Source organism: Mytilus trossulus, chromosome 7, assembly GCF_036588685.1.
Source record: "Mytilus trossulus isolate FHL-02 chromosome 7, PNRI_Mtr1.1.1.hap1, whole genome shotgun sequence".
Taxonomy (NCBI): Eukaryota; Metazoa; Mollusca; class Bivalvia; order Mytilida; family Mytilidae; genus Mytilus; species Mytilus trossulus.
In genome coordinates this window covers 30,766,256-30,780,613 of record NC_086379.1, presented here as the reverse complement: position 1 = coordinate 30,780,613, position 14,358 = coordinate 30,766,256, and the positions used below count along the sequence as shown (strand labels likewise).

At 32.2% G+C, this 14,358-nt stretch overlaps 1 protein-coding gene across 1 annotated transcript; it reads right to left on the bottom strand.

Annotated features, from left to right (window-relative positions):
* Positions 1-870: 870 nt before the first annotated feature.
* Positions 871-4,281, bottom strand: LOC134726962 (nodal homolog). Its single transcript, XM_063591361.1, has 2 exons — positions 3,634-4,281; positions 871-1,805 (listed from the first exon to the last, which is right to left on the bottom strand). Exons 1-2 carry the CDS (start codon positions 3,953-3,955, stop codon positions 973-975), a joined length of 1,155 nt encoding a protein of 384 aa, XP_063447431.1. The 5' UTR covers positions 3,956-4,281; the 3' UTR covers positions 871-972.
* Between the last annotated feature and the right edge of the window lie 10,077 nt (positions 4,282-14,358).

The window sequence follows — 14,358 nt, the reverse complement described above, 5'->3', positions numbered from 1 at the left end:
TATATATATATATAAGACGGTTGTTTTTCTCGTTTGAATTGTTTTACACTAGTAATTTGTTGGTGCCCTTTATAGCTTGCTGTTCGGTGTGAGCCAAAGCTGCGTGTTGAAGACCGTACATTGACCTATAAGGGTTTACTTTTAAAATTGTGACTTAGATGGAGAGTTGTCTCATTAGAACTCATACCACATCTTCCTATATCTACATAGCAGACATTGAAACCAATATACATACATGGACAGAGAGCCAACTATACAATAGTGAACATAGAACGAGGATGTTTACAACTACAGATCACAATTTGGTCATCAACAATGAGAAAAACAATACTGTATAGAACGATTAAAAAGATTCCACCATGACAACTTTTTAAACAGTTTAAAAGAAATCCAACTGTCTGATTTATAAAAGCAATGAACACAAAACTAAAATTGCAAAGAGGCAACCAATAACAAACTCTTTTTTACAGGATTACAGCCGCTTTAATTGCGTGTGTAGCTTAAGGTAAAATCTTTGGTTACTTTGCTTGTTGTATAGCCGAACCGTGAAGTCATTATTAGGTTAGGTAAACTACCCACCTTTAAGATAGACTCACTTTAACTAACCGCCTTGAAAAATGGTGTAACATCACAATCACAATATCAGAATGAACTGCAAAAAAGACTGACACGTTTGATCGACACAACGAAAAACATAAATATACATGTACAAAAAATGTAGTACAGATTTCATTTGTTTTTGTACTGACTGTATTTGTTTGTCGCACTTATAAGTTTATAAATGATAGAATGCATTTATTTTTATTAAGCATTTATTGATTCAAATAATAACAAATAGATAATACAATTAAATAAAAACAAATCCTTCATACTAAGCAAAAATGATTAAAAGCAGGTCAATAAATATAAAAGTTTAACAGTTATTGGTCAGCAAATCTGAAAGCACAATGGTAAAATGTTTCATTAGAGTCCTCATCGACATCCACACGAATCTGCAACCATATCATCATGTAAACGAACTACTATTTCATCTTGTTCATAATATAAAAGTTTCAGGGGCTTTAACTTGGTTGGTACACAACATGGCATTGGTGCGGCCTTTGGTTGACCAAGTCTCATCAAACTTTGCAGCATGGCATGATTTGTTGGTGTAAACTTTTCATCCACTGGCGATTTACAAACACCTGTACATATTTTTGCATTGAATACTTTAGGGTATACAATCCATTGTCCCCATCCTAAATGATTAAAATCAACGTCAAAGTCTTGTAATTGGCACATTTTACGTTTTCGTCTTCCTTTCGTTCTATTCTTCTTTCTCTCTTTCATCTGTATGGCACGTTTTGAACGCGATAATTGTTCTGCAGGGTCCATTTTCATAATTTTATCGTACATTTCATGAAGAAATCCTTTATCTTGAGAAAATATAATTAATAAAGCGTCATTTTTCGTTTCGCCTTCTTCTCGCCTCAGCTTGCGATGTTTATTTGACGGTTCGAATTTGATATTTTTCTTGATGGAAACTTTTATAGTAATGTTACCATGAACCTGATTGATCAGTGATTTAATAGTCTTTGATAAATCTACAACCGAATATTTCCCATCCAATTCGACATTTTCTTTTGAATGGTACTTTAAAATAGAATGTCCGTTTTGTTTGATGACATATTTAACTTTTGTTTTGCGACTTATTGATTCTTTGTTCTGATTAAGTCGCAGTTCCACTCTTTTTATTTGTTCTTCCACAGATAATGCGTGAACCTTGAACTTGTATACGTCATACATTCTGTTAAATTGTTTAAGTTCTGAAAAAGAAAAAGTAAACATTGTAGTTGAAGTCAAGCAGTAATGTTTGAAAAATTAGACTAACTACCCCTTTTACAATTGCAATCATACTTTAATTGAAAGAAGAAGGAAACAACCCATTGTGCTTGAATGTCAAAGTCCACGGTTTAATATAAACATTGCTTACATCCACTTCATTTGAACTTGGTGGATACATGCAGTTGTCTCATTTGCTATCATATCAAATATTGAATTACTTTCTGCTTTACTATGTTACGACCGTGCGTAATGACCATCTTTTAAGTTTTTATGTACATGTACATGCAATTTACTGATAACTTCAATATAGTAACAAGAAGTATTTATTTTTCGGGATCTTTGTTACTCTTAAATGTACTTTACTTATAAATAAGAAAATATGGTTTCATTGGCAATGGTACAACTATCCAACAGAGTTCAAATGACAAAGACAAAACCAATTATAGGTCACCATACGGACTTCATAAAAAACCTTTAAATAAACCTGACAGCTTAATTGAAATAACACAATGTCCAATGCCAACTATCAAATTACTAAATGGCGAAATGAAATTCCCTAAACCTCGATACACAAACATGTTTGGCTGTGGTATTAAAATATCATCCATTTCAAATAAGTGATAAAAGTCGCACAAAGGTGTCAACTTGATCGGGAAATCTAGAAGGCTTAAATATGCAAACAGGGTAATAACTTTTTGATACCCGTTTGTTTACTTAAATCGTTGTTAAATATAGTCTTAATCCTAATTTTACTATTATTTGAAGCAGATATTTACTCATTTGTATACCTTACGTAGGAACAATCCAATTTTGTTGAGAGAAAAAAAAACTCCCCCGCATTTAATGCTTGATTAAGGAAAATGCATGATAAGAATGTAAGACGGAATTTTGATCGGATATTTAAAATACCATACTGAAGTTTGAAACAAATGCCAAGCGATGCTTTGGAAAGAAAAGGGCGAGAAGCTAATGATATCAAAGAGCGTGGCGAGGCTTATTTATTTTGCGTTTCAAATGACAAAAACATATATTTAACGGATGTAAGGGAATCCGGATTCGCGCCCAGACTATGATGAATAAAAAAATCAAAGTTTGCTGAAAAGAAAAGATTCCGATTTCGTCTTTTCCACTATATTCATTCGAGTCTCATTTTATGAATATGTTAAGTCACACGTATAGATCTCTAGAAAGCTTTCGCCAATATAAAGTTAAAAAGGACTAATGTATGGTTAATTAATTATTATGACCATAGGAAAACATTTTTTTTAGTTAAATGCAACTTAAAGATGTGGTCATACAAATAGGTAATATTTCTTTTAAAGTTAATAACGAATAAGTATGGCAGTATAGCATAATTATAAGTATTTCAATAACAAACATAGCTTCATATGGTATTGAAGTCCTATCCCCTGAAAACCGGATTTTTTAAATAAGTAAAGATGCAATTTTTAGAAATTCAGTAATTAACAGTTGTGGAACAACACCGGTAAAATCATGATTATGATGGCCGATTCAAAGGCCACAAAAAAAAAAAGAGACTAATGTAAGTAAAATACGATTTGAATTCAAAATTTGAATGTATTAAGAGAAATTCGGTAACAAACCGTTATTGTACAACGCTTCTAAAATTATGCCTATGCTGGACGATTGTCGGGGAAAAGGAAGTGTAAGTGCAATGTTCCGCATTTGTTGCTAAGTTTGTCATTGAAATATGGCATACTGTCATACAAAGCCGGTTATTATTTTAAAGCAATGATTTTAAATAAAACGTTAATAATTTAAGCAATTTTTCATAGAAATAATACTTACTTGATGAAAAACTTCTAACTGTGTCAGCAGTATCTAAATCTCCACTTGTGTCCAGCATTCCAGAAGCTTTTAAAACGTCATTTCCATTTTCTAATTTATTTAATAAATCAAACATGTATTCGGCAGACATAACTTGGTCTGATCTTTCAGGAGTAATGTGTGTTAGTTTTACAGCCTCAGTTTCGGACAAAAAATTGTTTTTTAAAACAGTTGATGGTGTTCGGTAATTTTTCGATAAGTCTAAAAAGTCACTAAAACAAACTACAGATCGGAAAATAAATAACGATAATAAATTAGCTGCTTGCATATTGGTGGTCCACATGTTGGCTCTAGCGCTACTTTCAGACGACTGAATCTGATAAGAGATATGTGTTAGTTTTTAAATACATGTAGGTCTGAATATAATTCTATAGAATTAATTGTACGGCAAATTGATCGGTGATAGCTCAATGTCAATCGCTAAATCGTAGAAGAAAAGTGAAAAGATTAAAATATACCGCCACTAATAAGCGTTATCATTTGACCTATTGATCTCAGATCGTATTATCTACGTAGCTAATCCTATCTCGTTATATTCTGTTTTTAGTACTTATCTTCGTGTTTTTAGAATACATTATGACTTTTATGAAATTGCAGACAACCATTTATGAATGATAGGTGTGGGAAAATATGATTTTAAGTAATTTTGATATTTGATGATCGATTTTACATGTATCAAATTTTAAATTAAAATTAAAGTTTATAATTGGAAGAAAGAGAACATCAGATAAAAAAAAATGTACTTTGTAGATGAATTTTAAAACAACTTTAAAGAAATCAAAATTAATGAAAATTAAAGAATTTAAAAAAAAAGAAGATAGTTTCTAATGTTCCTGAAGTATGTGCCGTTGGACGTTAAGCGACCAAAATTACTAATTCAATGAATAATTTCAAAACTAATAAAATTGTTGTCTTGTAAATGTATTAGTTGGAGTTGTGTGTTAAATTTTGTTTTGCTATGGTGTATACCAGATGTTTGACAGTCGCAATGATTGTCATTAATTTGTACTACATGCACAGTGCATTTTTTTTTTTTTGCAAACGTGTACAGGAGATTCTGATTGGCGTACTGTTGCCTGCTGCATCTGAAGAACTGATCGATAGTCAGTAATCGGGTGTGAAAATGTAAAGAGCTTCTTCCTAATTTATCCGTTCTTATTTTACCAGGAAGGATAGGAAAATCGATTCTTTACTCAAACTTGCCTCGTGCGTTTCCGGACACATTATTGTATATTTCTGAACAATTGCTCAAATTTACTTATACCTCAAAATTTATGTTGTTTTTTTTTTGGTGGGGAGTATTTCTTTTTAATTTTGTCGATAATATTCACTATCAACCTAGAAAAATCCTGGAATATTTTGACGACGTATGGTTTGGACAATGCAATTCATGGTCAGTTTATTAAGTAAATTTAGAGCCTTTCTTTCGATATTAGCTTTTGATTATTACACATTACTCTGATTCGATGTAAAAGAGCAGTCACTTTGAAGAGTAGATACACAATGTAGCGGTGATTTCCTACAAGGATCATTTTATAATGTTTCTGAATGCAATTTATACGGATCCTAAGAGATGGCAAACTTTAATTTTAAGAGATTTGGCATTTTCATCACAATTTATGTTATGTTATATAGTACAATTATTTTTTGTTATGGGTGTTCTCCGATTCAAAAAATTACAAAAAAAAATCTTAACCTTTCCATATTTTCTAAACATTGCCCTCACCGACAGTTCATAGCGCTGTATTCATTTTGATTTTACTGAAGCTAAATACCTGTTCTGTCTTTATACCATTTCCTGCTACCGATTTTCAAAGATATTTTTACAACTTTGTGATTTTTGTTCTCGTGAGTGATTCCGATTCTTAAGGAGTACGCTTTATGCCCTTATCTTGAAGAAAGATCAACTGTTTCAAAATACCAAAGCATATTGGAAAAATTATAGCGTGCTGTGTACAAAAAATTATAAATTTCATGAAAGTGAAGGGCTTATTTTTCTTATTTCGTGTACAAAGTAAGATAACCCGTGTTATGAACTGAGTGAATGAAAAAAAACAGGAAATATGTTATTCACTTTTTTCTTTAAAAGGAAAATATAAAATATGTGACTTTTATTTTTATTTTTCCGTTTTTTTTTTTGTGTAACAATAGTTACATCATTGGGATCTTACTAAGTTAGTACTTTAGTTTTATTTTGAATGATTCGAAAATGTTTTTATTTAGCATCTCGTAAACCAACTTTGGCTTGGTATTTTTCTTATTTTGATTATCATATTAAAGACATACAGAAATTATATAATTTGTATATATATTTGCAGACAAATATGTGAAAATTAGAAGAAAAAATTAATTAAAAAAATCCGGTAATATGATTATTTGTTTAAAAAAAAAAACAATATAAAATACAACTTAATTGATACTTACTTACAAAAATAAATCATTTTGCAACCAATCTACTATAATACATTAGTATTAATGGTATTACTTTGAAACTTTTTAAGTACTTAGAATTACAATAAAATATTTACTTAAACAGGTGTGTATATAAGATACGGATTAGTACTAATCCTATTTCTTCTTCAATCCTCTATCACTCCCACCATTATACATTTATCATTTCTTTTTACAAATTGATGAGCGGTCTTTAATTAGTCCGGCGACAACATTTTAATCTGCGAACGGCCAGACAACTCGAACAAAAGTTCTAATAAAATACGTGGGAAAATGTTTAAGCAGGAAATTAGAAAATATTGAAAAGCTTTTGTGTATTTTTTTAACTGGTAAAAAACGATTAGGTTTACATATATACAAAAGAAATACGGTAAAATGTTATTCCTCAAACAAGATCATGTTTGTCTTCATTCAATAATATTGCGTTGGTGTTTTTTTCTACTTTTGCAAAAGTGTTATTCATACAAAATAAAATTAAATGATTGCAAATACGGAATGAAATTTGAAAAAAAATCGAAAATTTTGTTTTATTATAGAAAATCAAAAATGTCACTAGTAAGTTTTTGTTTTAGCTCTCTGGCTATAACTTCATTTTTTTTTCATTGTCATCTAATGCATGTATGTAAAAGCATACGAAGAAACGAATGAGCTCAAATCTTTTATGGAAATGATAAATATGCATAAATCATATGTGTATAATTGTTCAGGATATTCTCTTTTTAATGTTAAAGAGATATTAGATGGATTCAGATGATGTTTTTTTTTAATTATTTATATTTAGATAGAATGACCAGAAAGCACATGTTTGATATTCATGAATTTTAAATTAGTCTAATAAGGTGCCCGTGTTACACAACATTTAATGTTTCTTTTTATGCCGGCGTCACACATTGGCGTAAAGACCGGCGTGCACCAAATTTTTTGAACGCCCGACAAACGTTTATGTACGCTTCTCGTACGCCCAATACACACTTATAGCTCGATGTGAACACGTTACAGATATGATTGACAGGTTGAATGCATTCAAAATTACTAGCGTGTTGGCAGCATACATGGTTTTTTAAATCGTCCGGCGTACGTTGGAGCTATACGCGGATGTCACTGTGTGAGGCCGGTAAAGACAGCTGCAAAATATTATATAGTAAAGGGACCAGCCGAAACCCGCCTCCGTGTGTGGGTTTTTTTCGCTGTATTGAAAACAGATTGGTTGACTTCGGCTGTATTCTGCTCTTAGGTCGACTTGTCTCTTTGGCGCATTCTCCGTTTCCATTCTCAATTTTACTTAGAACGCAAACGAGATCAATATCATACAATTATATATAAAACATAAAGGGGATATATTTTTGTTTACAGAAGTGTTGTGAGATTTGATAACATGGGTATATCATCCTCAATCCACTATCACAAATGCTAAGTTGGGTACACCCGTATTTTATTTCAAGTTATCAAAAGGGATTATATACAAGTTATCCTCTCTAGATATACATATAATCACAGTTGATACTGACGAACACTTGAAAAGGATATATCTACAACAACAAAAGACGATATTAATATAAATAAAGCTAGAGAAATTGAAATCCAAGTGCAAGTTGTGAAGAGACAGTCAAATACAAGTGTTATCTTTACATGTATGTTCACATCTGCTTAAAGAGTGTTCAAATCAAAATACGTTCTATGTTATTCTCCTTCGCCAGCAAAAGAAGTTATTTTCCCTAGTTTAAAAACATATATATATCTTACTTCATCGCGGAAACCCCAAGTTTTTGTGTACAATCGTCAACGGGATAGCCCCAGCTGCATGTAGGTGTGGATTAGGTTTATTATTATCCCGGTGCAGATATGCATGTAGAGAGAATTACACTTTTCTAGCAGGATAACCTGAGTTAGGAGACCGCTTTGATTAAGTTAGCACCAATTTTTCGCTTGAATAATTATATTCATATTTTAGTCAAGGCTTAATATCTTCCCTTTTCCAATTAACCCTCATTTTCCAATTATAGTTCAAATTTCCCGCTTTCATCCTGGTCGAACCCTATTGTACGAACTAACCATTGTATGCATTGTTAATTTATTCAGGTCCTCAACATGAATGAAACATTTGCCACTGAACGTAAAACAAACATAAATCATGGAACAAATCATGCATCATATTGAATATTTAATATTTTATGTGATCATTGTGTAATAAAATCTACATTTAAATCCTTTTACAACATTAGAATTAAGAGATCTTCAATGCATTTTAACTAGATTCTTGAAAGGATTAGGTCACTGAATTCGTTTCAGGCCAGGTCTGTTTCATTATTATATTATATTGCATGGATACTGTAGCTCATTTCAAATTAAAAAAAAACCGGATACAAATAGTCCAAAGTGGAAAATTGGCAGATATTTGTGATTTTTTTTTAGTATTTATCCCAAAATAATATAAAAGGGATATCGCTAAGCCAAAGCCAAAACTAAACTGGTAGTAAAGCTATGATACAAAGTAATTCAGTTTTGTCTTTCGATACAAATCTGACAAATGCATGTAAAATACGCAAATGTGAATTTAAATGAAAACAACAACTCAAAGCGCTGAATAGCATTTTTATTCAATGCGAATATTTACGGTATACGACATCATTTCTGTATTATCTTACCTGTCATACATATAAATTATTACGAATATCATTGGTTAAGAGCGAATAGGCAGCACCGGTGTATATTAAATAAACGGTCAGGTAACTTGTAAGTTTATAAAACACACTCAGTGTGCTCGAATAATTAGCTAGAAGTAGAGTTATAAGATATAAGAAGATGTGGTATGAGTGCGAATGAGACAACTCTCAATCCAAGTCACAATTTATAACAGTAAACCGTTTTAGGTCAAAGTACGGTCTTCAACACAGAACATTGGCTCACACCGAACAGTACGCTATAAAAGGTGTAAACCCATGCAAAAGGGGAAACCAACAGTCTAATATATATTAAAAAAAAACAAGAAACTAGAAACGAGTCATGTTCCTTTAGAAAAAAAGATGTTGTTCTCAAATTAACGTACTTGCCCGGCTTTTGCTACACAATATGTACTTTTTAGTATATAAGCGCTTCATCTTTCAAATAAACTTTGTATTATAAAATAGTTTTGGCTGCGAACTTCACTTTTAACAATGAAAATCTAAATGCGCACCTGGTACCGCTATTAACGTCATAAAGCTAAGAGCATACTGTGTAACTTATATATTTCACTATTTCCATTTGGAATTTGAATACCTTACGATTTTGAACCTATATGTGAAACTAGTGTGAATAATTCCTAAGGCTAAGTTACTCTTAATCCCTAAAGTGCATATCATTTCGCAGTTGTAGATAAACAACACAGAAGAGCAGTTTATATGAAGAAAAAGTCATGTCAAGCCGTGACTCAAAATTTTAAAAAGGTCACGGTTCAGTTATTAAAAATATAACATATATGTAGAGCCCAGGTGGTCGTGTGGTCTAGCGGGACGGCTGCAGTGCAGGCGATTTGGTGTCACGATATCACAGTAGCATGGGTTCGAATCCCGGCGAGGGAAGACCCAAAAATTTGCAAAAGCAAATTTGCAGATCTAACATTGTTGGGTTGATGTTTAGATGAGTTGTAACATCAACCCAACAATGTTAGATCTGTAAATTTGCTTTCGCAAATTTTGTATATACAACTCGTCTAAACATCAACCCAACAATGTTAGATCTGTAAATTTGCTTTTGCAAATTTTTGGTTCTTCCCTCGCCGGGATTCGAACCCATGCTACTGTGATATCGTGACACCAAATCGCCTGCACTGCATCGGTCCCGCTAGACCTCACGACCACCTGGGCTCTCAAAATAAGAGCTTTCGCTGGCCATGTGTTACCTTTCCACGTCAGTTTTAATCTAGCGGCGTACTACAGTACATGATATATAAGGCATGAAGATGTTATTGTTACAGATCAGCTAAATTATCTATAGTAAAGGGTCATACAAATTAATGTAAGATACAGTCACAGAAAATAATTATATTCATAAGTACGTCTGAGTCATTGATATCAGCCCAACAATGTAAGATCTGTAAATTTGCTGTAGGAAATCTTGTTTCTTCCATGGCCGGGACTCGAAGTATTCGAGATATCGTGGCACCAAATTGCCTTGCACTCGCTAGACCACATGCCCACCTAGACTCTTCAACAATAAAGCTTTCGACCACCTAGGCTCTACAATAATAAAGCTTTCGATATAAATATCCCCCCTCTGAACAATTAATTGCGATTTTTTTCTGTATGGATCTTTATTATAAACCTCATCATTGATATGGTGATATTTTGTATTTCGTCATGGATGAGATTCGTTGCATATGTTTTTTCGATGTAGTTTTAATTTTTATTATAAATTTGCGACCTTGACAATAATTAAATGAATGTCTATTGTTTTCATTGAATGCAATACGCCAACGTATTGTTGTTGTTGTGCATGGAATTTGAAGCGCCTAAAGGACACAGCCCTGGTGTGAAATATTCATTCAGTGTAAATTGTCCACATCCGTTGACGTCATCTGTTGTGATTATCTCATCTAATTCAATGAATGCATCTATTATTTCATTTATTTAGAGCAATTATATTTTACTCTTACTACAGAACTCAACCTTCTTTTCCCGCCAATTTCGCCATGTACTTTTGTTTGTATTGGATTACTCCTACACTGCAATAGATTACCTAATTATCGTGAAAGTCAATTCAAGTTTCAAGAAAGATAGAATTAGATTATTCTCATGCAACGTCCGTTTACTAAAAGTTGTGTATCAAAATTTCTTTTACCGTTGTCCTAGTAAAAACCTCCAAATACCTAAATAATTTGGGGACTTCTGTTTTATAAGTTTTTCCGAATTAGCTACATGTATTACAATAGTAGCCAGCTATTAATTGGAGCAAATAATTTATATTTGAATATTGCAGACGTCAAGTGTTGTTTCAATGTGACAGACCGATGACACAGGCATAGGCATAGCAAACATGTTGACGTACATATTCCAACCGGACGTGGCTGCGTCTTAACACATAGAAAAAAGAGAGGCGAACTTAAAAGATACCAGAGGGACATTAAAACTCATAGTCGAAAATAAATTAAGAACGACATGGCAAACAAAGAAAAAAGACCAGTAGACAAGCAAAAGTACACAAAACACAATATAGAAAACTAATTTAAAAGAATGAGCAACTCAAATCCGGCACCAAAATATAGTAGTGCTCCTGTGAAACGAATATTCCATAACAGTCAACCAACTCAATAGTGATTGAATAGATGGGAGAAGACAGTACAATAATGATTATCTTATCGTCTCATCCCTTTTGCATATTTAAGTAAATAAGTTATCATATTAATATGTTTAAACTAAAACAGAATACTAATAGATTTATTACTAAAATTTATGATTTCAGCAAACCGTTGGCATATACATGTTATAACACATTCCTGATATTTAAGAAACAGAATAGTGCTATCTGTACTTTAATCCGATTGATCACCAGTTTACCACACACAATCGACATTGTTCTGATCTAAAACTATTAAACGCTTCTTAATGAATTATTTGATTACTCCAATCCTTTACTTTCCATAAAATATAGATGAAAGTTTCTATAAAAGCTTGCATCCCAAATAAGAGGCTCGTATACGAACACTGAAGAGTGACCATTACAATGTATATCAGTGTATAACCATTTCTCATATGATTAGGTATAGTGTAGCTGTCTACATATTCCATTGTACTCTTGTAGGAGTTGTCTCAATGGCAATCAAACCATATCTTTTTTATGTATATTTACTGCAGTTACTCGTGTTGTGTAGATACCGTAGAATGTGTCCCTATGCCTGTACTGCATGGCCTTATATTTTTACAGTTATTGTGTTTTGCTTGTGAGAGATCTGTCTATATATTGCATTGGCTTTGTGTAGAATTGTCTCACTGGCAATCGCACCACATCTTTTTTATTATATTAACATGTTGGAGGTATAAAAGAGTACATAATTCAATCAGACAAAAACAGAAAGAAAGTATGACAACACATGCATGCGAGTTATCCACAGTGACTGCTGTGTATATGTAAAGAAGAATCACTGTGGAATAGATTAATACAAGTTATGATATAGACTGAAAAGTAAAAAGAAATAGTACCATTAGTTCAACAATAAAGTACTGAACTGTATTATTGGTGCTTAGAAATGTTTATGTTGGCGCAAATAAAACAAAATGTTGACACAAATGAAATGCCTATTGGCGCAAATGAAGAGTTCCGATTTCTTTTTTGTGCCATAATAAGATTATATAAAAACGAAGACGTGGTATGATTGGCAATAAGACAAGAGACCAAATGACACAAAAATTAACAACTATAGGTCACCGTTCGGTCTTCTACAATGAGCAAGGTATTAAACTTTTGTTGGTTTTTTTTTTTTTTATCTGAAAAGACATCTTTAGTATCCTGAAAATTAGCCAAAATATAATGCCTTTGTCGTAATTTATGCATATTTACTAAGTACACGGACAAATTATGTACAATGAAACTTAGGATCAGAATTCAAACATTTTGATTGGACCAGGAGTTGTAAATATGTGCTAATCACCTATGCACATCATTATCTGCCTTTTTTTACGCATCCTAAAATTTGCCAACAATGTGGTAATTGGTATCAATTAAGTATAATAAAATGTTACAATCCCTGAAAGTCGCGTAGATTTCATTCATTTTTATCAGATGAAAATTGTTTACGAATTGCAAGCAATTATCATCTTTGACAAAATTCGTGTCAATTGTAAGTGTACAATTTGTAAATTGTTTGCAATGTTCGTGTATTGTGTGGCTTGATACAGATTTAATACAAGCAATTTTGGTAATACTAAATTGGCTGTCCATCTGTTCATTAATAGTAGCCTAGAATGAAAAAAAAACCTACATTGTGACCCGATTCGCCCACTTTTATGAAAATATGCAGCATTAATCATGATTAATCACAATGGCCGCCATCATTCACACTCCAGATAAGAGTGTGACCAGGTTTCATCCACTCAGAGAACTAATTCCCTAAAAGGGTTAAATTGACGGGTTTTTTTTTGTAGCCCTTTTGTTGTATAAAGTTTCTAACTTTCTAGTAAAGTTAAGGATAATTTTTACAATTAAACGCAAGAACGATAACGAGCATCATTTAGGGACGAAAAAGCCATGAAAATCAACCAAACCATAAACTAAATGTATTTTATTTCGTTTGAAATAGTTTTTTTTTCCCGTTTGCTATGTGCAGTTGCTGCTATGTTTATTGTATGTACAGGCGTTGGAGGTATTAGCCGAGGAAAAAGAAACGATGCGAAAGAGGAACAATGTTATATGTCATATATTTATATATTGTTTCAATCGAAAAAATATGTACAATAAAGTAAAATAAAATATTGTATCGCAAAAGAAAATAAGATGTTACTGCGAGCAACTAATCCTATATCTGTGTTTGTCTTGTTTATAGCCTATTGAATTTAGAGATTAAATACTTTAAATTCGGACGAGTAGGGCGAGGGAGAATTTAATTGCAACAAAATGTTTCTTAGAATTATAATAGTTCGAGATCTATTAACTGGCATATCCTATTCAGGCTCATATAAACAAAATTAGGCAGAAATCAAAAAGCTAATTTCGGTGAATTTTCGGTACAAATAAGGGGTTTTGGTCCTAAATAGTTGTATTTCATTAGTATTACAAAGCTATAGTTATTTGACAAGTTATGCAAACTTCCTAAAAAGGATCACGCAATAACTTCTTGTTCATTGAACACTTACATCATTTTACACATCAGAAGCTAAATTGAAACTTTTCATCTCATTTTTCTCAGGAACTACACTACAAAGTTTATATAATTTGATTGGTTGATATACAGCTATACCGTGTTGTGCATTTTCAGATTCATCACAGTCGAATAACAACTTTCTGTTTACCGAAATATGCGGGAGGGGGTATTACCACCCATGGCGAGCAGTGGCTCGCAGTTTCACTTATTTAACATGCAAATTTTGGGGTAACATAGTTATTCTTTGATAAAAATTTGAGGAATATGTAAAAGACAATTCTTGTTAAAATGGGCAACGCGCTATAATCTTTGGTTAAATAAGTAATTCAATGGTCATTAAAGAAACATATGAAGCTTATGTCAAAGAAACTATGTCAGATCTTAAAATCAAGTGCTGTCAG